Source organism: Cylas formicarius, unplaced genomic scaffold (assembly GCF_029955315.1).
Source record: "Cylas formicarius isolate icCylForm1 unplaced genomic scaffold, icCylForm1.1 PGA_scaffold_1__22_contigs__length_36826433, whole genome shotgun sequence".
Taxonomy (NCBI): domain Eukaryota; kingdom Metazoa; phylum Arthropoda; class Insecta; order Coleoptera; family Brentidae; genus Cylas; species Cylas formicarius.
This window is the reverse complement of record NW_026844264.1, coordinates 10,972,510-10,995,878: the sequence shown is the minus strand read 5'-3', so window position 1 is coordinate 10,995,878 and position 23,369 is coordinate 10,972,510. Positions and strand designations below refer to the sequence as shown.

At 34.9% G+C, this 23,369-nt stretch overlaps 2 protein-coding genes across 3 annotated transcripts; both read left to right on the top strand.

Annotated features, from left to right (window-relative positions):
- Positions 1 to 669: 669 nt before the first annotated feature.
- Positions 670 to 14,412, top strand: LOC132696551 (probable multidrug resistance-associated protein lethal(2)03659). 2 transcript variants are annotated; one of them, XM_060661438.1, is made up of 19 exons: positions 670 to 842; positions 3,799 to 4,044; positions 4,094 to 4,298; positions 4,372 to 4,597; positions 4,653 to 4,985; positions 5,041 to 5,309; positions 5,560 to 5,758; positions 5,816 to 6,072; positions 6,142 to 6,300; positions 6,479 to 6,666; positions 6,722 to 7,196; positions 9,482 to 9,632; positions 9,712 to 9,818; positions 11,124 to 11,247; positions 11,305 to 11,487; positions 11,544 to 11,671; positions 13,387 to 13,632; positions 13,687 to 13,847; positions 14,010 to 14,412. In XM_060661438.1, the coding sequence occupies exons 1-19, from the start codon at positions 769 to 771 to the stop codon at positions 14,305 to 14,307; spliced, it is 4,029 nt and encodes a 1,342-aa protein (XP_060517421.1). In that variant the 5' UTR covers positions 670 to 768; the 3' UTR covers positions 14,308 to 14,412. The 2 variants fall into 2 exon arrangements, with proteins under 2 accessions (XP_060517421.1, XP_060517420.1); XM_060661437.1 differs by having other exon boundaries at positions 11,124 to 11,487.
- A 465-nt stretch (positions 14,413 to 14,877) lies between these two features.
- On the top strand, positions 14,878 to 18,043 carry LOC132696778 (uncharacterized). Its single transcript, XM_060661792.1, has 6 exons — positions 14,878 to 15,006; positions 15,205 to 15,313; positions 15,373 to 15,585; positions 15,639 to 15,741; positions 17,630 to 17,827; positions 17,885 to 18,043. Exons 1-6 carry the CDS (start codon positions 14,919 to 14,921, stop codon positions 18,017 to 18,019), a joined length of 846 nt encoding a protein of 281 aa, XP_060517775.1. The 5' UTR covers positions 14,878 to 14,918; the 3' UTR covers positions 18,020 to 18,043.
- Positions 18,044 to 23,369: the final 5,326 nt, after the last annotated feature.

Below are 23,369 nucleotides of genomic sequence, written 5' to 3'. Positions count from 1 at the left end.
AAATATAATTATTGTTCTATGTTAAGGAGAATGGGAATTTCTCCTTTAAAATGAACAACAATCGCTGTTATACATTGATAACAAAAGAAAAAGTAATCACATTCCATTTTAATTTTCAAATTTGTGCAGTGCTAATGGGATGGAATTTTTATTTTCTTTTTTCATGCAATTTTTGATTTATTTTCCGATAGAGGTCATTTAAATTTATCAAAGCTCATTTATATACAAGAATTGTAAACAAAGCCAATGGTTAAGGTTAAAGACGCAATTTAGCATGCAATTAAGTATATGCTATGTGTACGGAAACTATCATATCTGGAACGTGTTTAAATGGCATTCAAAGTTTTAGATATCATTCCTTTGGCCTGGCTTCAGCTGCACTCGTTCCTTCCACGTGTAATACTTTCAGTATCGATTTATCGCTTGCCGGACATCTTCAACCAATAAGATCTATCTATCATTAAAGGAGAATCTCGTATTGGGTCGATGTTCAGAGTACCAAATGTTTTACAATTATGTTCAACATATTTTTTTAAGTATTCCATCGAATACGCCTCTGCTTCGGTAAATTTACTTAGGGACGATAAGAATGCCGTTGTTTTTACGTACAACAATAACTTTTACAATTTAAAAGGATGGTTTTTCTTTATAATCGTGTTAATAGTCGTCGAGGTCAAATCAGAGAGTAATTTCGGTCGGAGGGGCACGACGGGTGCTTTTGAAGTTTTGAGAAGATTTTAGTGGGTGCAGTTTCTAAATTTTGGATTAATGGATGCCGCGTTTGAGCTAAAATTGGAAAATCCGAGGAGGAAAGCTAATATAATTTCGAAATTATTTTTCGCGTACGTATGGGGCTCGGTTTTATTTCTGTCTGGTGCAACTAGTAAATAGCATATAAAAGAAATACCTCTTCGTTTCTAAAAGTTTTGAACTATTTTCATGGCTCAAGGGTTTGCTCCAAACATAGTAATAATTTATTTTTTACTACACAAAAGATTGTCTGTCTTTTTCTTCTGGTCATCTGAAATGTGATTGTCTATTATTGACTCTTCTGTTTTAATTTTTAGAATTTTTGTCTTTATTCTTTTCTTTGTTCTTTTTTCTTGGTTTGGGTCCTTCATCCCTAAAATATGTAATTAAGATTGAAACCAGTTACTCCCAAAAATGTCATTAGATAATTAAGATTCAATTTTATTATTTTATTATTATTTTTCTATCAAAACATCCAGTATACACAGAAATATGTTTTGCGAATTTTACGTTTTTTTTTTCGCTGGAAAACGCAGCACGTTACGAAAAAAAGAGGGAGGGAGGGAGAGTTTCCCTGGAACGCACAACTTTACTTTTTTTTTAGTTTTCCAGAAAAAGCAAGAAAATGAAAAGCTATTCATACTAAAAATTCATTTTACTTTAGTTTATGAAATGTCTATTTCATGCTTAATTTTCTCTATTATGGACGACTTTGCCCATGAAATGTGCGGTAATACATAGGTCAGAAAAAAAGGGAATTAAGTACTTTCTTATTTAAAAATAATATTTCAACAGCATTTCCTGCAAAGAAAAACTCCAATTATTCCACGTATTCTTTAAAAGATATTCATCCCTATAAAATATGCAAATAGAATTATTTTTCTGATCTGTTTTTTATTTAAAGTACTTCTACTTGCTCTACTTGAATCTGAGTCTACTTTCGTGCCCTTGACACCCTTCCTCCATTCTTAAGATTATCTTTTGTTCTTGTGGTTTTTAAATTTCGAAATACCTGTACTTTTGGCCATCGCAAACAATCTACAAACAAACCCAACTCTTTTGGAAAATTTTCGAAAATAAGCATTTCCGAGCCTACGTGTATATGAATTTTCTTTACTTTACTTCAGAAGTAAGTTTTTTTCAAAAACATTAGGAATAGATGTAGATAGATCTTATAAAGGAACAAAAGTCAATTACACCTAATTTTGTGTAGAATCTGAACCTATAATAAAATATGGGGTGTTACATTTGTAATTTCAGAATTGCCATAAGTTTCGGGTAAATGTGAGTTTCCGATAATGTCCATGAAATATCATATCTGACATCCAAATTCCTAATTTTTTTAGATTATTTGTCCAGAACTTTAAACTAACAAAACTCAACACGAATCGCCTTATATACTGCAGTAATCGAAGTTATTATAAAATGGTGCGTCATGTCAGTGCCTTTCGCCTTATTACACAAAAACTGATAAACGATAAATGTTATTATAAGTTTACTAAAATTTAGGATACTTGTTTTGATAATTATACGTGAAAATATTTAAAAGATTATGTAAGTATACGTAAACAAGGAACTGCTACGGATTTTTCTGGATTTTACTAACAATTTGTCCATTTTTTCTATTCTTTTCAAAATTTCTCGTCATACCGAATAAAGGCCCTTTATTATTACAAATTTCAAGAATAGAATCTCCACTGTCGAAATACTTTTGAATTTTATAACTATTTATCCATTTCAAAGTTACTTTTGGATCTATTTTTTGTATAGATATTTGCGTAATACTTAAAACTTTTAACTTTTAACAAAGGTCCACGAGATACTTATTATCTAACAACAAACATTTGCTGATATTAACGTGTTATATAATATTAAAAATTATAACAATTACCTACTTTTTTATTGAGCAAAATACGGAATTCCTGGGTTAATTTCAAATCCTAAAATATGCATCAGGCTGACGCTTTAAGACGTCAGCTGCGCTAAAACTTGTTTTTGGTTAGGTACTTTAGTCGCGGGTTTGGAAGATATCGTATTTTGGCGTTTGTCACTTTGGATGGTCAGGTCGCACTTTATTCAGTGAATATTTTGCAAAGATATACCAAAAACCTAATGACCTCAAAAATAAACCCGTTCGCTCGTGCCTAAACAAACTCGTAACTTAAGTATTCTTGATAATGTATTATCATAAAACACTAATATATTCGTTACTAAACCTTAATTGCGGGAAGGATAAATGATACTTGACAGCAAATTAATATATTGTATTAATACGACACCTACTTCTCTAAAAAAAAAAATGTTGTAATTTGAATAATATTTATTTTCTGAGTAGCAAGTATAATCTAAGAAGTGAGGAAAAATCATACTTAAAACTCTAGATAAAAATTAAAAAAATAATAAAACCCTTCTTGGAAATGTTCATACACGGCAAAAATTTGTAGTATTTGTTAGAGCATAGAGAAATAATATTTTTCTACTCCCGTCTGTAAAATACCTAATTACGCACCGATCTAGCATGCGGGAATTGCCACTTTACCACGCCAGTTTCGTTTCCCACGGATCAAAGCCACTTCGGACATTTCCGGGATTTTACCGCACGGGTTTGGGAGCAATCGGATGTTTTCGGAGATATGTCCCACGCTTTGAATTTTGACGTTTGTCAATTCTGACAGTCATATCAGTGAATGTATTCGTGTTTTTTTGCAAAAATGTGCCCAAAAACTAACGGTCGTAGAAAAAGTATAGTATGCAACACGTTCCGTAAATTTTTTAACTCATTCGTTTATTAAAAACTCGCTCTGCTGCCCTCCGCTCGTGTCAAATAAACTCGAAGTCAAATGCTTACCGCACTTGTTGCATAATATACTATTACTGAGATCTTGAGGTTAAAGTATAAGTAATATAAGAAACCTATAAATTCTACAGTATCATTTGCAAAAACATAAATTTAATTTAAAAATGGGGTGATATGTTTTGCCTAAAATGATATATTTTATTCTCATTCTAATATCACTGGCATGTGTTAAGTAATGTTTTTTTTTGCAGATGGGTAGTCAAACTTTATTACACAGGTACAAGAAGGGAATTAAAACTGGACGATCTCTATAAAACGCTCGACTGCGATGAATCTCAATACTTGGGAAACAAACTGGAGCTACACTGGAACGAAGAAGCCAAAAGGGCAAAGGAAAAGGGAACGAGGCCCAGTTTGTTAAGGGCACTATCCAATACTTTCTTCTGGCATTACATGAAATACGGGGCACTTGTTTTTATTTCGAATATACTTCTAAGGTAAGGAGTATAGTAAACTTCTCCGCAGATGAATCATGCAACTTAACAGGTCACCACAACCACTGGTTCTGTCTCAAGTAATTACCCAGTTTCAACCTGGCGTCACTAGAGATCGAACATGGATGTACGCATCGTCGGGCACTCTCATCGCAATATCAGGCATAATGATCTTCTTCATGCATCACACCAATTACGGACAATCTTGCGAAGGGATGAGGGTGAGGATCGCCGTTTCATCTCTGATTTACAGAAAGGTAAACACCAACCCAAACGTAATTTATTACGCCAGATGGGTAAACACATTTCCTACTGGCTGTTTACTTACAGATTATGAGACTAAACAAAAGATCCCAAGGCCAAACAGCAGCTGGTCAAGTTATAAATTTATTATCCAACGATGTTCAAAGATTCGATTTTGTGGCTGTATTTTTGCACTATCTCTGGATCATGCCCTTCCAAGTAATACTAGTGTCTTATTTTATCTGGCAGGAAGTCGGAATATCATCCCTGGCTGGGATCTTGTCTATGGCACTTTGCACGCTGCCCGTGCAAGGTAAAGTTTTCCTGTTATCCAATCGCCTTTACGTTACCTGAGCTAACACTTTTAGCATATCTTAGTAAACTTACCTCGACTCTTCGCCTAAAGGTAGCTCAGAGAACCGATCAACGAGTAAAGTTGATGAGCGAAATTATCTCAGGAATACAAGTAATTAAGATGTACGCCTGGGAAAAGCCATTAGAGCAGATAATCAAATACTTGAGGGCCAGAGAGATTAAGGTGCTGACTAGCGCTTCGTACGTCAGAGGATTTATGCTGAGCTGCATGGTTTTCATAGAGAGGAGTACATTGTTCCTGACGGTTGTTTGTTACGTACTCTTGGGACACAACATCACGGCTGACAAGGTCTTTTCGATGGCCCAATTTTTCAACATCCTTCAGGGTAACAACAAGGGGAGGAAAAAAATCCGCTGCTTATTTATCGATTGTCTATACAGCCGCCATGGCGATATTTTTTCCCATGGCTATCAGTCTGGGTGCAGAAGCATGGGTTTCGGTGAAACGACTCGAGGACGTACTAGTTCTGGACGAAAAACAGGTATCGGTGGTGGAAGAACTACCGGAAAATGAGATTAGAGTGTCAAACGTCACGGCCTCTTGGGTTCCCGGCACGCCCGTGCTGAAAAACTTTAATTTGCTCGTCCCAAAAGGAAGTCTATGCGCCGTCATCGGACCTGTTGGTGCTGGAAAATCTTCTTTGCTTCAAGTGAGTGAATTATGACACCTAAATAATTTCTCCTCCTGGATGCTTGAACGAATTGAATTTCCAAAAAGTGCCGATATTTAAAAATAACTTTTTCGGACTAAACATCATCTGCGCCGATAGGGATAAACTTCATATTCGTTAATAATTAATAACTAATCATCAGGGGATCGTCAATGGTTACAAAACAACCACAGATTTTGTGTGTAAGCTGATTGAAGTACCACTCTAAACGTTTTTAACTTTGGTGTAGTTGCTTCTAGGTGAAATCTCTCCCGAATCTGGAAAAGTCCAACTAGGCGGGACAGTTTCGTACTCTTCGCAAGAGCCATGGTTGTTTGCTTCTTCCGTGAGGAAAAACATCTTGTTCGGTAAACCGTACGACGCTACTTTATATAAAAAAGTGGCAGATAGATGCGCACTGGAAAAAGATTTCGAGCAGTTTCCACACGGTAGGCTTTCTAACCTCCAGATCAGTTCCTCTCGATTGCTGACGCGTTTACTTTAAGGCGATAAAACACTGGTGGGTGAACGCGGAGTTTCCTTAAGCGGTGGCCAGAGGGCGAGGATAAATTTAGCCAGAGCCATTTACAGAGACGCGGACGTGATTTTACTAGACGATCCTCTGTCGGCGGTTGACACGCATGTTGGGAAGCATCTGTTTGACAAGTGCATCGTAAGATACTTGAGAGGGAGAACGAGAGTTCTGGTGACCCATCAGTTGCAGTATTTAAAGAAAGCAGATATTATCGTGGTTCTGAAAGAGGTTTGTAAAAATCTAACTGCTTCTTACACACTAGGTCCAATACATTTTCTTATTGATCTTTCAATTTAGGGTAGAATTGAGGCTATGGGAACATTCAATGAGCTTTTAAGCAGTGATTTAGATTTCACCAAATTGTTGGCCGCAGCAGACGAATCGCATGATGAAAAGGGGAAATTGTCCAGGGAGAATTCAATGGAAGGTATACGTTCCAGGAAAGCTTCCATACGGGTACTTTTCTCTATATATTACGCCTGCAGATTAAACTCATGTGAAAATGATACTTCAGTGATCCTTGTGCTTGTCTGATTCTACTAAATTATACTTTGGCTTAGTTAAGTTACCTTCACTTAATTTTTGTTATTTCAGTTACATATAGTAAAATAGCAAAATCACGGGCTTTTTTCAGAGTCTATCCGAATCATCGATCGATCAAACAATCAAGGACGAAAATCAAGAGACTGGTGTTTACGAGGGAGGTTCCCTCAAAGAATATTTTAAAGCAGTCGGGAATGAATTTTTCGTCGTGGCCATGTTTTTCGTCTTAATCTTGGCTCAAGCGATTTGTACCGGAGCCGACTATTGGGTAGCTTATTGGTAAGAAGACGCTAAACAGTCTCGGTGATTTAAACTGTAATCGTCACCGCCCCAGGACAAACCAGGAAGAAATCAGACATTTGAACGATTCCAAGCCCATTGTTGGGCAAATTCCGCTGGAACAAGTTGAAGTGTTCAACTTATCCGACGTTCGTATGCCAGATTTGACCCACTATACCTACGTCGAAAGACAACCCATGGAAAGAAGCGTATTCGACTCTAGCGATCTGTTCGATAGAGTTGAAAGTAACGGACAAACGCAAATCCTCTTTAAAACAAACATCGCGATTTACATCTACGCGTGTCTCATAATAGGCGCTGTAGTCGTAACCATAGCGCGTTCATTTTGTTTCTATAAGGTAGCTATGTTGGCGTCCAAACACATCCACAGTAAGATGTTTCACTGTCTGCTTAAGACTCCGATGAGGTTCTTCGACATTAATCCCAGCGGCAGAGTGCTCAACAGATTCTCCAAGGATATGGGAGCGATAGATGAGGCTCTACCCCGAGTGTTGATAGACGCTATCCAGGTATGCGAAAGTAGTTAGGGTGGCTTCAATTCAAGTTTCAATTTCAGACCAAATTATGTATGCTCTGGTATAACTAAACCAACTACACCGTGGAAAACTTCTAATATTAAATATATGATGCGACTGCACATCGAAAATATAAAAAAACTTTTGGTCCATGGAAAGAATATAAAATCCTTAGAAATCTGGTTACAACATTGATTTGAAACGAAAAATACGCCTTGAATTTTAAATCACCAATTTCATGTTAATCCTAAGGAATTTTTCCGCACCTTGCGTTGGATTAGTATTCATATCTCAATGTTTCTCTTGCTTTTGGCACTCCTAATGAGTTTAATGGTTTCTTCGTGGTTAATAGGCCAGTCAACAATACATACATTAACCACTATATCAATAATGTTTCAAATTATGTTAATAATCACTTTCAGTTTTCACATCTACGCTCTAATGCTAAAGGATTTAATGGACTTGAACTATATATTATGAAAATACAACCCCTTATCTATTAGATCATCACTTACATAATTAATTATTGTATATGCTGCTGCAAGTTTTGCAGTGGCTTGAAGTTGGCCAGTGTTATGCCAGTAGCTAAGAACAGTGACCCTGAGCTTTCTCATTTTACTCCTATTGTCTTCTACCGGTTCTATCTAAAATCCTAGAGGAAGTTATACGCACACAGTTGAGCGAATATTCTTTGTAGAATGCTATAATTCGTTCTACGCAATTCGGTTATAGAGCTCAACGTAGCACAAAAGTATCTGATGATATATGTGCCGCAGGTGAAGACAAATCTAGTCCTTCTTGATTTTAGCTGAGCATTTTACGAAATTTCTTACATGCTAGGAGTCGAAAAGTATTTCAACGCATATTCTAATTTCTTGGATGTGGTTCGAAGTGTTTCCCAGGGTAGTGTTGTGGGACTTTTATTGTTCTCGCTTTGCACCTCATTAGGTTAATTATCCCACCTCTCGTCAATTTGCACATGACTTTCAACTATATTTCAATTTTTAAACCACGAGTCTCGACACTGCAGAATATCAAATAAATCATGATCTAAAGATTGGAAGTGACATCTCCCTTGCACACAAACTTCACGTTAACAACTCTGCAGTGTGTAATGCTGGCCGGCACTTCTTCGGCAAGACAGAGAAAGCCTCCAAAATTTACAAAACAGATTTTGTTACGGATTGAAACTGCTTCATATTCAAATTCTAATTAGCTTAGATTGGGAACTCATCATCATGAGGCGACTATGTATATTCAAGGAAAAGTTCAAGGATTGCTTTAGATCTGAGGTATAAAACTGTATACCTGTAGGTTTTCTTTTCATGGCACTAGTAAGATCGCACTGTTACTCCTTGTTTTACTTTTTATCTTTCTTTCAACATTTCTTATTTTCTCAATACCAGTGTGATTGAATATGAGTAGGTTCAAGCTAGACTTCGCTACTCCAATTACACTTTTCTTTTATGTATTGGCTGCAATAAGAAAAATGAAGGCATTATTATTATTGTTATTATTATTATTATTATTAATATTATTATTATTCAATTGGGAATACCTCAAAATTACAAAACGGGCCTAAATAATTTCTTTTTACTAATTTAATTAATTCAGCTAAGGAACCGAGCACATTTTTTGAACTCCTGTAAGTTTATGTTTGACAAACAGATTAGAGAGCATACATTAAGAGTGTAATACTTAAATTCAAAGAACACAATTTTGAAGACATTTTTCAAATTTTATATTCTGGGTCAAAAAGTAGATTTAGATAATTCCCCACACTTTGTGGTCGAAACAGCTATGATAGATTAAATAAACATATTCTCCTGAAAAGCCGAATAATTTTGTGTTCCTATCTAACGTGTCAAACGAATTTTCACCATGTAAAAGTCAAAACAGTTAAAAATTTGAACCTAAGTAAACAATTAGGACCTAATTTTGATAAGAAAATGAATAGGCATAAATTATTCATTGTGGCCAATCTAGCCCAGTCATGCCTATAAAACTTTGTAATCACTGCACTATTTGCACTGTCCAAATAGATTTCTGGGAAAAGATAGTTAACTTAAATGATATTTTTGAGTGTGATAATATTTTAATATTATATTTGTTTTATCCTATGTAGCTATGTATGTGTTTTTGATGTAATGGAAATAAATCGTTTTTAAATTTGAATCAGAATTTGAAAAACAAGTTTATTTCTATAAATTTCTGAGACACGTCTTTTATAAATATGAATTATATTTGTCAATGTTCTGTAACGACTATAACTGTTTCAGATAATACTCGTGATGGCGGGTATTTTAATCAACGTAACGATTTCCAACTACTACATGGTCATTGCTATGATACTTTTGGGAGCGATATTTTTAAAAATTAGATCCTGGTACGTGGCCAGCGCGAAAGACATTAAGCATTTGGAGGGCATAGGTAGGAAACTCAAATTCGCGATGTTTCCTGGTTCGAGACAGTTTGTATATAGTATGCAAAATAACGTTGCAATTTTTAGCAAAATCGCCAGTATTTTCGCACGTAACATCGAGCCTGGCGGGTCTGACGACCATAAGGGCCTCCCAGTTGGAGTCAACGTTAATTAAAGAGTTCGACGAACACCAGGTAAATCACTCAAAAAACATTCTCCACAATAAATAAGTTCTTGAATTAGTTTGACAACCCTTGAAGTTTATTTTCGGCTAGCAGGCTTGCTAACTTGTTTACAAAATTAAAGAAATATGTAAAGCGTTTTAAACTTTTAAGTTTCGGTAAAACAATTATCTTCTTTGCCTTATTTGATGCAGCGTTTTTCGTTGCATGTCCTTTACCAACGGTTAGTTTTTTGAATTCTCATTATTTATCTTTAATAATAGGAAAATTACAGTGGTTTCGACCTCTCTATTCTGTATTCGCCTTGATAATGCAAATGATAATTACTTGGAAAACAAGTATGTTAAAATATTTTTCATTTTTTATTTTATATTTATCTTTAAATACAAAACAATCAGTCAAAAATCATAATGTTACTGGATTTGAATTTCAGTTGCGTTTAGTAAGCAATTTGTATGCCTATCAGTTGAATTGTTTGAAATATAATCCTGCATTCCTGAAGGTATAAAAGTAAAAAAACAGAAAAAAACCAAAACTGAGAGTATTTTAGTCTGTTTTCCTACTTCATGTTAAAGAATATGTATTACGAATGCTTAATGATAAGGTTTTTTGGTGGTTTAGCCTTGTAGAATTCTGTAAACATGAGTTGTAAAGTAAACAAGATTTTATTGGCAAAAAGAGCTTGGTGCTAGTTACACCAAATAGCTAAAGTTCATCTTTTTCCAAAATGGTGACGCCCCAAGTTTCGGGGTTAAATGTTTTAAGAGGCACGATGAAAGGATGAAGTTTTAAGAGACTCGGGAAGAATCTTAGGTAAAAAAAATATTGTTTTTAAACTATCGACGCCTTTACGAAATAAAGCAACAAAATATAAATATAATGTTTACCGACTTGAGTGAGTGGCCTTACCTGCAGTGTTCTAAAATGAAATCAGCTTATTTCGCAACTCCAAGTACCCGATAATAATATTTGAATTTGTATATTTGTAACGTAAGCATCCTGTTTTATTGTCATAGTTGGGAAAATTTCGGAATTAGGCCCGGACTCTTCAAACGACTCCCTTCATATTACTAACAAGCCTTATCGGCGTGGTCCAGAAGGTCCAATTTCAATGGATAACTGGGCCCAGAGGCATACGAAAAAACAAGAAAAGAACCAATGCTTCGTTCTTTTTGAATTTGTATTTTTTGAACCAGTTATTCGTGTGTGTGTGTTTTTTTTTTTTCATTCAAAAGAATAATTTTGTTGTAAACTCTGGCACCTCACCTTACTTAATATGGCGAAAAAGCATTGCAGTAACTAAAGAAACCTTTGTAGAATGTCCACACCTCAGCTTGGTTTCTCACTATAATGTGCACTGTTTCCTTCGGACTATGGCTTGATATAATTTGTGTGATATTTGTCGCCTGTGTAACTTTTGGATTTGTCGTTTCCGCAGACTGTAAGTACTCGCCTACGTGGCAGTTTCACACCCATGGTATCCTCGTTTGGTTTTCAGATAATCTGCTTGACCAAAACGGAAGCTTGGTAGGCCTAGCGATTTCCCAGTCTTTAATACTAACGGGAATGCTTCAGTACGGTATGAGACAAACCGCAGACGTAGTCAATCAACTCACGAGTGTCGAGAGAGTTATGCAGTATACCAAACTCGACACGGAGGGGCCATTTGAAACGCCCAAAGGTTGACTTTTGTACTTGGTTCACGTCGGTTCGAAGTTAAACACCTATTAATTGCAGAGAACCTACCCGAAAAGCCATGGCCCGGCAAAGGAAGAATTGAGTTTCGAGATTTGAGCCTGAATTACGCATCCGGAGAGCCTCCTGTGCTTAAAAAGTTAAATTTCAAAATTGAACCTGGTGAAAAGGTATATCTAATAATAATCCTTTTTTAATACAAATTTGATACATATTATATTTGGTAAGCATTTAGAAATATGTAATAACACCACAAAAGAAAATGAAGGCTTTTATTTTAAGGAAAGCCACAGGTTTTTAAAAAGTTTTATGCACATGTAGTATGCACCTTTCTTTGTAATCGTCAATCGATGTATCGGATAAGAGAAATTTACATTTCTGATACCGTAACCATATAAATATTAAACTCAAAAATGTACAAACCAAAACTAGTTAATAACTCTAACTTCAACTAAATTTCAAAAGTTACCTAATATTAGCGTATTTTGGTAGAACCAATTGTTGGTATTATGGAAAACCAGTATTGCGTTATCTAAAGCTTCGCTGGCATTTTCCTTTACATTAATAAATTTGTATCGTCAGCAGAGAATGCAATTTGTAAATTTTCATCGGTTATGGCATCTATGCCTATAAAAATAAGTTGTGTCTTATCAATATCAAAAATTATCTATTATTCATAGATATTGATATGATTGACAAATCGCATAGGGGAATTTTGGTGTACAAGAATAGGGAATATCAGGTGAACTCCAAAATATTTTAGCACAATTTGGATAATTTGGGATAATTTCTGACAATTTAGGGGGAGCTTCGGAGAATGTGACGAAACGATGAGGTCTATAGGCAATGTGCTAGAGAAGAGACTGGAAAATTTTTAAATGACCTTTTTAGAAGCAAAAATCCAACCTTTGCCTACCTCGGATCTCAAAAAGTATTTCTAATAAAATCTGTGGCTTTTTTTGTTTCCATAATCAAAAATAAATATTTGACGGTCCGTAAATAATGAAAGCTTTACCAAAAAAAGAAAAGGTTTTTTGGAACACAGCTGAGGCATCCCAATCCGCCCTAAAACTTATACTGCATGCTTATTACAATTGATTTTGTTTATTTTCTTTCAATTTTGGTAACCACATTTGCTGATACATAATACAAAATGTCGCTTGCGACCTCCCAAAATTATTAGAACGAAGCTGAAAATTTTGCACATTTTCTGGATTCTTCCGACTTGCTGACACTTTGCCAATCATCCTATTCGCTCCTTCAGAAATTGTCTTGCATTCTACTCTGTATCTGTTTATATATTTTTTGAGGAAGGCGGAGCTAAAAACTAACATATTGTCTCCGATCAATGAGCCTAATATTGGTCAAAGGTAAAGACCTGGGTAGCCGTAAACATTGGTTGGTGGTTTAGGGATTTCTATAGATTCTCGGATATTTCTTTGGTAGAAAAACTGATGCATTATGTAGTCAGTAATATTTTGAATGTAAAGAAATACCAAAGTGGCAGGGGGGGGGGGTGCTTTCGGATTCTTTTTGTTTGGGGGGTTATGGGATTTTATAATGTGAAAATTATTTGAAAGAAGATCAAAATTTTTGGGTCCTGAAAACCGTTGAGAACCGATGATTTTTAATTAATGAGAATATCTAAAAATGGGACATTATTAACAACCGAAAATTAATATAATGGGTATTTTTTGGAAAACTGTTAAGAATTTCAGATATCACGATATCTGGTCAATTTTGGGGATTCTTCCCAAAATGGAATTTCAGTGAACAAATTTATTCTGTTATTTACTTACTGTATCGAATATCTCAATGGAATGTAAAAGTGACCAGTCTGTATAATGTAGCACGAGAATTAAAAAATTTGGAACGATTTTTTTAGGTTGGTATCGTTGGTCGTACCGGCGCCGGTAAATCCTCCTTAATTAGTGCCCTGTTTAGGCTTGCTCCACTCGAAGGTCAAATTTTAATCGACGACATTGATACTCAAACTGTAGGGTTGAACGATTTGAGGAAAAAGATTTCGATCATTCCACAGGAACCAGTGTTGTTTTCGGCCACTTTGAGGTACAATTTGGATCCGTTCGACGAGTTTCAGGATAGCAAACTGTGGGAAGTTTTAGAAGAGGTATGAAAAGAACACTTGCAGACTTGCAATAGCAATGTATGTATCTACACTCAGGTAGAACTGAAAGATCTAGTGGATTCTCTCAACTTCCAAGTATCAGAAGGTGGCAGCAATTTCAGTTTGGGTCAAAGACAACTTTTGTGTTTGGCGCGAGCATTGTTACGAAACAACAAAATTTTGGTGTTGGACGAAGCTACAGCAAATGTCGATGCCAAGTAAGTGTTAAAGGTTATTAACAATATTAACTTACAGCTTTAATTTCATTTACTTTTACATGAAGCTCTGGTATTGTGCCAATATCAATTCTGGGGAAGCCTATAAATAATGATCACGTACATTGATTATAATATTATAATTAAAAAGTTTGTGTCTTTTAGAACCGATGGTCTCATTCAGAGCACAATACGAAAAAAGTTCAAAGACTGCACTGTCCTAACGATCGCCCATAGGCTAAACACCATAATGGATTCGGATAAAGTGTTGGTGATGGGTTTTGGACAACTCTTAGAATTCGATCACCCGCACACACTCCTGCAAGTGCCTAATGGACACTTCCACAAGATGGTTCTGGAAACGGGCAAAACGATGACCCACCACCTGAAAGACATTGCTCGAAATTCTTGGGAATTAAAAGAGGATTACATTCCCGAAGAGAATTTCGATACGAAGTTATAAAATATGTGATCGTATCATGTATAAGTCGATTTTTAATGGTCGTGCATGGATAATAGATAAAACTTAATGCCGCGATATGCATATCACATTTATCGATAATTTGCCAAAAACGGATTATGAATTAAAATAATTATTATTTTAATTATTAAACAATATAAAAGTTAATAGGTATGTTTTATTGACACATTGTCGCCACATCTACAAGGTTTAATATAACATACAGCGAGAACTACTTGTGAACACAATAGTTGTAGGGATAGTCCTCAACCGCCAGCATCACTTCTCAAATAGAGTGTCCGGTATGGATTTATTTGAACACTGTGCCTCTATAAAATAATTGTGAATTTAAAGTTTTCACTTAAAAAATAAAGAGCCTCCCTACTACTTTGGAATTTTACTTTCAACAAATCAACTGCAAAATAGCAGCTACCATTTCGTATGAAAATAATTAATTTATCAATTTTTTGGGCATTGATTAAATATAATCCATAATTTAGGTATACGAAATCAACCGATACCCGATTAGGCAAGCTCAAGTGGTTTCTTATCAATCTCGTTTGACATCCAGGTGAAAACAACACCTGATTTTAGTTGGTCTATGTAACTGAAAAATGGTTTTTAAAGTGAACGTGCTACATATTTTCATCATCCTCTTGGGCACTGGATCAACGGTTGCAGCCGATGTAACTATACTTAATGGTTAGTGTCACTCACTTTAGAAACACAATACAATCATATCCCGATCACACCTTCATGTGTTGTTTTTAACAAAGAAAAATTATAGATACTCAAATTTTGCGTTCGTCAACATATGTACGTTTTAAATCGCCTTATAACTAATAGATTTAATTATCCACAACGACTTAAGGGTGGTAATGTCCTAGTTGCATATTTCAGATTTGCTCAAGATCGCTATTAAGTACCTAACGCTGAGTCTTAAGAATGCGGAAACGATCAGCTTAGGGGATATTCCTTTGGACCTGGATATTTTGAACAACGCAGACTTGTAAGTATAGCTATCAGTATTGATGTCCTTTGTGATATAGAAGTTTTTCAATACTTCAGTGCAGGTGAATTTATTGCGGGAGGTACAAATATCTACGGTTTCGATACCCTAAACCTCGATATAAAGAACGTTAACTTGCTGTCCGAGAATGGATACATTACATTTCGATTGGATGATTTATCCGTCGACAAATTAGGAATTGAAATTCAGGATTACTATTTAGACATTGGACTATTTAATGAGGTTCCTCTTTATGGTGAAGGAAAAATGAAGTGAGCATTGCCCAATTCTACAAAAAAACGTCTATTTGTGTTTTTCGTTATAGGTTTGAAATCAGAAACATCACTCTCAACATAAACACGGCGTTCAACATCGAAAAGTGGAAGTTCGAGACCCTTTCAGCACTATTGACGTTCAGACATTCTAAGGTAAAAGACGAAATGGCACCAAAAATGTCGGTCGATGCATTTCCATTCCTAAAAGCGGATCAGAAAGAGTTGTGCATATTAAAAACAGACTAAGAGGTTATTCAGCTTTTATTCCACACAACGCAACATCCAAAATTGTTGCTTCTATGCAACCCCACGAACCAAAACATCGCAGATATCCTGACCATATATGCAATCAATGAACTGAATTTATATAGAATAAATATATAGTGGGTTTGCCAAGAGAACCTTGGAAAGTGAAGAAAGAAAAAAGGAGAGGGGCACTATTGGGAAAATATAACAGTGATTTGATTGAGTTGACTGTTACTTGATGATAATCCATTACATACGTAATTTAATAAAAACAAACACTTGCTTTAAGATTACCACACACATGTTTATTGCTTTGACAATTGTTTCGGTACACTGTACCTACTTGAGAAAGAATCTCTAAACTAACTATCACAGGGCTGCTTACAGACTATCCATACAGTAGGTAGAATCTTTATGTAAGGGTTTAAGAGGGGAGAATTATTTAAGTCGGTTTGATCGTTTAGTAGCAAACTTGTAAATTTCAGTTTATTAATTTCTATTGTTTCTAATAAGTTAAGTTTTTTGCTTTTGCCTTGACTATGTAATATTTTAACATCGTTATTGAAGGAATATCCTGTTTCTATTAAATGATTACTATAATTAGAGTCATTTTTAGAATTCAAGAATGAACTTTTGTGTTCTTGAATCCGTTTCTTGAAACCTCTACCTGTCTGACCTATGTATATTTTTGGACAAGATCCACATGTTAATTTGTATACTTCCGACTTACATAACTTAGGTATTTTCGTTTTATTATTTTTAATTACAGATCCTAATGTCCTATTACATTTAAAACCAATATTCCGATTTAGCCTTCTAAGTTTTTTAGCTATAATTTCACTTGGTTGCCCAAGATAAGTTAATGTGTTAAAATTTTTGTTTGTTTTATTAGAGAATTGTTTAGGAAAGACTAGATTCATGGCCTTGTTATATAGTTTCATATGGTGGCTGAGGCATGATTGCGGTTTTGGCCAAAAAGTTAGAAACAAGAAACGATAAGGGAGCAGGTGATTCAAAATCCATGAATTCTTTTCCCACAATTCCGGACGTTTTCTTCGTATTGCTTTTTTTTCTTTATTCCTTGTGCGTCAGTTTGTGTTGAGTCGAACTAGCTAAGGTTTCGCCAATCATCCTGTTGGCTTCTTCAGAGCTTGATTGAAACTGACTCTTTATTGACATTACGACCTTTTGGTAAGAAATCTTGATGTGCCACGCCACGTCAGTAAGCAAATGACGTTTGATCGAACTTGAAGTGCTTTTTTTGGTCTTGGCGATTCTTGCATTGGGACTACTGGGCTACCAGTTATGACCTTTTTGAACATATCAGTATCATCATTGACGTCGAGCGATGTTTCTTCGACGGTCCTTTTGTTCAAAATGAAGCAGTTTCGGAACAAATTTTGCTGCTACACGTTTCGTGCTCAAAACTTCGGTAAAAAATTTCATGGCACGATCCAATAGAGATGACGACGTCTTCAGCCACTTCTGTAATAGTGATTCGACGATTTTTCAACACCATTTTTTTCACTTCTTAGACACTTTCATCAGTTATTGACGTGCTGTATACCATGTATACCAACATAACAAAAAAAAATACCGAAGATCGAATGCACGTAGGCCGCCCAATTGCAAAAGTCACCTTACTTTTTGAACGCACCTCGTAGGTAACATCCACTAATTTATTAAATACTCGCTCCTCTGGTGTGAAATCAACCTAGTGATTAAAGCGGCGTTTCCCTATCTTCATGCATCATATACTGTAATAAAAATAATTACACTAAAACGTATTTTTTAGGTGACCATTACGAAGTTCTGGAACAACGAAAAGCTAGACGGGATAGTGTCAAATGCTCTTACCGATATGGAAGCTTTGGCTGCCATGTTCTGGGACTACAACGTCGAATGTATTTCATGTGGTATAGGTCAGGTAGTCAAACACATTTTCAACGAGTTGCTTACCGGAGATGACATTCTCAGTTTCGATCAATGCAAGGTATATCGTATCTCATGGAAACGCTTAGTGGGATTAATACTACGAATCTCCTTACAGACTTCCTGCTTTGGTTTCGATAGTCTTTTAGAAGAAGCGGAATCCGGCAACTACGCTGAAGCCTTAAAGTATTTAAAACGAGAACATCTAAATTTGTTTCTGGAGAGAATTGAAGAATGTATGTCAATTATTTGAGTATGAATGTATTAATAAATTTAAAAAACCATAATCCATTTGTTTTAATTCTTGAAAAGACTCTCGTGACATAGAAAAATAATGACAATTTATTTAGATTTTAAATATAATTTGGCATTGATATTTTGGGATGGGATGAAGATGGACACTCGAATGCAGTTTTCACTGAATTGTTAGTTTAGTTCAGTTTATTTATTGAAGAAGGTAACTTGCTAGTTTCCAATATACACGGGAAAACTTTTACATTCCAGCATCCTAGCGTCCTTATGAATATTTTTCATTTATTATGCAGAAGTCTGAGCGGCGGAGCAGCGTTGCCCCATTGTTTGTGTATTAAAGTACATATAAATAGGTATGGTCTTCAGAACACGCTTCTCTTTTTTAATACGACTGTGCACAGTCGAGCGGGTATAAGGCGATTTATATTTTCCTTGTATTTTGAAAAATACTTTGTTGCGAACTGTGCTATATTTTTATTTTAATGTATTTGTTTTTGGTAGATTTGTTAGTTTTTAAAGCTCTTTTCTAAACTTAATATCCTTGTGCAGATGTTTTTTTTTATTACGAAGCCCAATTTCGGAAAGAAATTCTTTGATTGATTTAAAGGTAATATCTTTGCCAGAAATATTATACTGGTTTTTACGTTAGTCAGGCGCTGGTTGGACGTAAGCCTGCATAAAAAGTGTTAATTTCAGGGGTGCCTCAACAATCAATATTTTTTAAATGAATATCTAAACCACCTTTTTTATAACTTAATAATTCAAAATAAATACTAACATTTAAATATAATTTTTTAAAATTGTTTTCTAAGTTCTTGACGGTTGACTTATTTGCAGATCAAAAAATTATTGTACCAAATTAAGAAAAACTGTTAATTTAGAAATTAATATCATTTCAATTATTTTATTTTACGGGCCAACTGAGACTTGATATTACCGTGTTGTATATGTTTAATGTTGGTCAAATGTTAGATATGAGCAATATTTAGGACTAATAATTAGAAGTTACTATTTTAGTTTTAATAAAAATAAGGATTTTTTAAATTTTTATAAAATTATAAAGAACACAGACAACTGCGATGAGAGCAGCATTCGTTATTTGTCAAAATTAATATTTTCTTCAGAAGGCTATTTATAAATCTTCTAAATCCCTTCTGCATCGGTTTTTTATAAATAAAACTAGCTGATGTTTCGCCAATCATCCTGATGGCTTCTTCAGAGCTTAAGTGAAACTAATTCACATTCTATTCTAAACTCACTTATCCACTGTTTTAGAGATGCGGAGCTAAAAGAGGAACATGAACATTGTCGCAGATTTAGACATTGGTGAAAGACAGAGTCGCGGTTAAAATTGCTTGGTTTAGTGAGATTTAATGTCCGGTTTCATTATTATTTTCGGCAACAGCTTACGAATTTATTTGTCGTAGTCGTATATTTTTTGTTCTATTTCTTTGGTTCGCTTGGACATGGTTCTTTCACATATATTGCAATTCGGGAATCTGGAATCAAACCTTTTCAACCGAAATGAAAAATGCTTTTCTGGAACATATTTTTCTTGTAACGGTCAAATTTGTGAACAGGGCCAGTTGTGAGTTCTCCAGGATGATTAACGAAACGTCAGCAAGTTCGATTTATCAACCACCGACGCAGGTAGAATGCAGAATATTTTTGAATAATCTTTCATCAGCCTGTGAAAGTTTTCTTGAAAAAAATTCTTCAAAAAAATTTAACTGTATATTGCTCAACAAGTTTGATAAACGCCATATTAGTTTATTTGGCACGAACGGAGCGAGTGCTTAATAAATGAGTGACTGACGAAGTTTACAATGTGTTCCATACTATATGCGTACCTTGACCGTCAGAATTAACAAACGAAAGCCTTGGCTAATATATCTGCAAACATCCGATAACTCCCAAACCCGTGAGTAATACACCGGAAATATCCGAAAAGGCTCCCAGCCGTAGGTAACAGAACTGACATCTCGAGCGACACTGTATAATAGGTATTTTATAGCAGGAATTTGAAAAGGGGGATTTTTTTAATGAATTTGGGAAAAAAATTAGATGGTATCCAAGGAATTAAGGAGTGACTTTTTATCCCGAGGCAAAAGTTTACAGATAAGATGTCGAAAATTACCTAAAAAGATACTTTATCGAAAACTTTTCGATAAAAATGTTCTTTATGAGAGTTAGTTATTTTTCTTCATTGTCTCCTAAGGTAAAAATAAAAATAAAGTTGAACAAGGAATGAGATGGATAAAAAGTAAATAAGAAATATTCAATGTGTCGTCATTGCCACCGAACAAGATTATAATATATTACTTTTTTTGATGTACCTAAAGGTAAGTCGTAACAATGTTTTTGTAAATATACTCTCAAAGTGCATAAATAGTGTATAAACCTCTGGACTAAAGGAAAATATATTATTATTAAGTTATAAAAAAGGTGGTTTAGATCTTCAGTTAAAAAATATTATACTAGTAGGAAGAGAAAACAGAGGTAAAATAAATGACGTTGCAGTAAATCGGGGGTTTGAAATAAACAGCGACCACTACCTACTTGTGGCAAAAATGGGAACTCAGAGAGATGCCAACCGTTATCAAGAAAGTAAAGCAAAAACGCCAAATATAGTAATTAAGTCTTACAGAATGAAGCACGAAATAATAGCAGAAAAATATAGGGAAATGATAAACGATAAATTAGAAAATCTCTAAGAGACTCTAGTAAATAAGAACTTAGAGGAAATATGGCAAAAGTACGATACTTAATTCATACGCTTAGGGGATAAACAAACAAAATAGTAATAAAAAACAGACAGTATGGTGGACACAAGCAACAACAACCCAGATAAAAATAAAAAAGGAAAAATGGAAAACATATTTAGGGGAAAAAACGCAGCGAAGTTATGAACTTTACAAAGAACAAAGAACGAAAGTGAAAAATATGGTAATATAGTCTAAAAAAGGAAAATGGAAGGAATTTGGAGATAAATTAGAGTCAGACAACAAAATCAATCAAAAGCTTTTCTACAGAGTACTGAAAGGTCTTCGAGCCAATAAAAAAGTATAGAGTGTGGCAATTAAAAACGAAGCAGGTGAAATACTAAGAACGGAAGCAGATATAATGGAGCACTGGAGAGAATATTTTGCAAAACTGCTCAATTCCGAAAATAGAATAAAGGGCAAAAAGACAGAATACGAAGGTAAACGAATGGTAGAGCAAGAAGAGACGGAACCAAATGAACAACTTATAAAGAGAGCAGAATTAATTACCGCAATAAAGGTGAGGATAAGATTGCAGCTGAGATGGTAAAAAATGTGGGAGAAAAAGCGACCACATTATTGTTAAAAAATTTCAATATGGTATGGATAGAAGAAAAAATACTGGAAAATTGGAAAATGGGTTTAATACTACCACTGCACAAAAAAGGAGATAACAAGAACTGCAACAATTATAGAGGAATATCACTGCTATGTACACCATGGAAACTGTTCGAGAAAGTAGTTGAAAAGAGACTAGGATCAAAAGTAGAACCAACCCTAACAGAAACGCAAAGCGGGTTCCGGAAAGGCAGAAGGAAAGAAGAATTATTTTAAAACAAATAATTTCGAAAAAATTGGCAAGATCTAAAGCAGTATACGTGGCATTCTTAGATATGGAAAAAGCGTTTGATAAAGTACCGCGAATATAAATCTGGAAAAGCCTACAAGCCAGAAATGTTAACAATAAACTATTAAGTGTTATCAAATGTTTATACAACGAAACAAGAAATTGCGTAATAAGTAAGAACATGAGATCAAAGGCATTTATAACACAAGAAGGAGTGAGACAGGGGGGTAGTTTGATAGTTCATAACTCATGTGGACGATCTAAGTAGAATGACAGAACAGCGATCAAAAAACCTTTACGTTGGATACCTACAACTAGAGTGTATCAACATATGGGAATGTGTCTTCGCAGATGATATAACGATCAAGCAGGAACCTCGAAGAATCTAGAACAAAATCTAAATAATTGGGATCAGATACTACACGAAAAACGGAATGAAAATGAACATAAATAAAAGCAAAGTTATGGCAGTGTCAAACGAAAAAGAGAAATTAGAGGTGATACGTGGGACACTAATAGAACAAGTTAGTAGCTTCCAGTACTTGGGAATTGTGTTCGAAGAAACAGGAATACAGGACACAGAATTAAATAATAGAATAGAAAAGGCAAAAAAGGTATACTATGCTTTGAGTAAGGGACTCATAAATAAAAGGGAAATTTCTAAGGAAACTAAAATGAAAGTTTACAAAACAGACCAATCCCTACGGGTAGAAAGGGACTACATTATAGATAAATCAATAGTTTACTGCTAATTATTATAAAGACCTACTACTTAACAAAGACAATGTATCATTCAAGATTATAGCATTCATTGAGGTTATTTCTGAAATTTTGGCAGCAGGGTTTACATATATATTATTAATTTCAAACCCCAAATATAATACTTCATTCATTGGTTCCAAGTGATTGTCCGTTTTCGATTCTAATTTATTACTTTTCGAGTAGGTCTTTTCAAGGCAACCAATTTCAAAATTTTCTTCATATTCTGATGAACGGCAGCTATCAGCAGAAATATAGTCTGATTGTGATCTATTATTTTCATCACATATTACATCAGATGAGTCATTTGGCGTCAAGGTTTTTTAAGTCGTCATTATTAAATGTGGTACATCAGAAGGGTCATTTCGGGGCAAAGTTTTCGGAGACGGTGGTTTATTGAATTCGTCATTATTTAAAATAGTATATTCGGAGTGGACGGAATCAAGAGAATCACATTCGATATCAAAAGAATAATTTGTCGGCAATAGTATTGGAGACAATTATTATTTAACATAGTATGTTCGGAATGAGAAAACTCAAGATAATTACGTTCGAAATCAGAAGGGCCATTTGGGCGCAACTTTTTTTGGGATCGATGTTTCGTCAAAGTCGGAATGGAATAAATCGCTAGAGTGAAACTGCTCGGCAGACATATCTTCACAAAAATTGACTTAACTCCGCGGCAGCACCACAGGGTTTCGCAATGTCGATATGAACACGAACACGAGGAATCGAAGTGATTTCGAGTACCAATTCACCGTGGGCTTGCGTTTGGTGCTACTAATTACGCTCTTGTATGACTAACTAATAACTAACTGAGGTCATGCCGTTACATTTATATTTTTTTCCAGGAAAGGCAATGTGGCGGCAAGGAAAGCAAAAGCATCGTCTGGTTCCGTCCGTTTTAACGAGTACAAGTATTATTATGGACATTTATTCCCGAAAAGAAAATGTTCGAAAACCCCTTCCACTCTTTCCTTTTA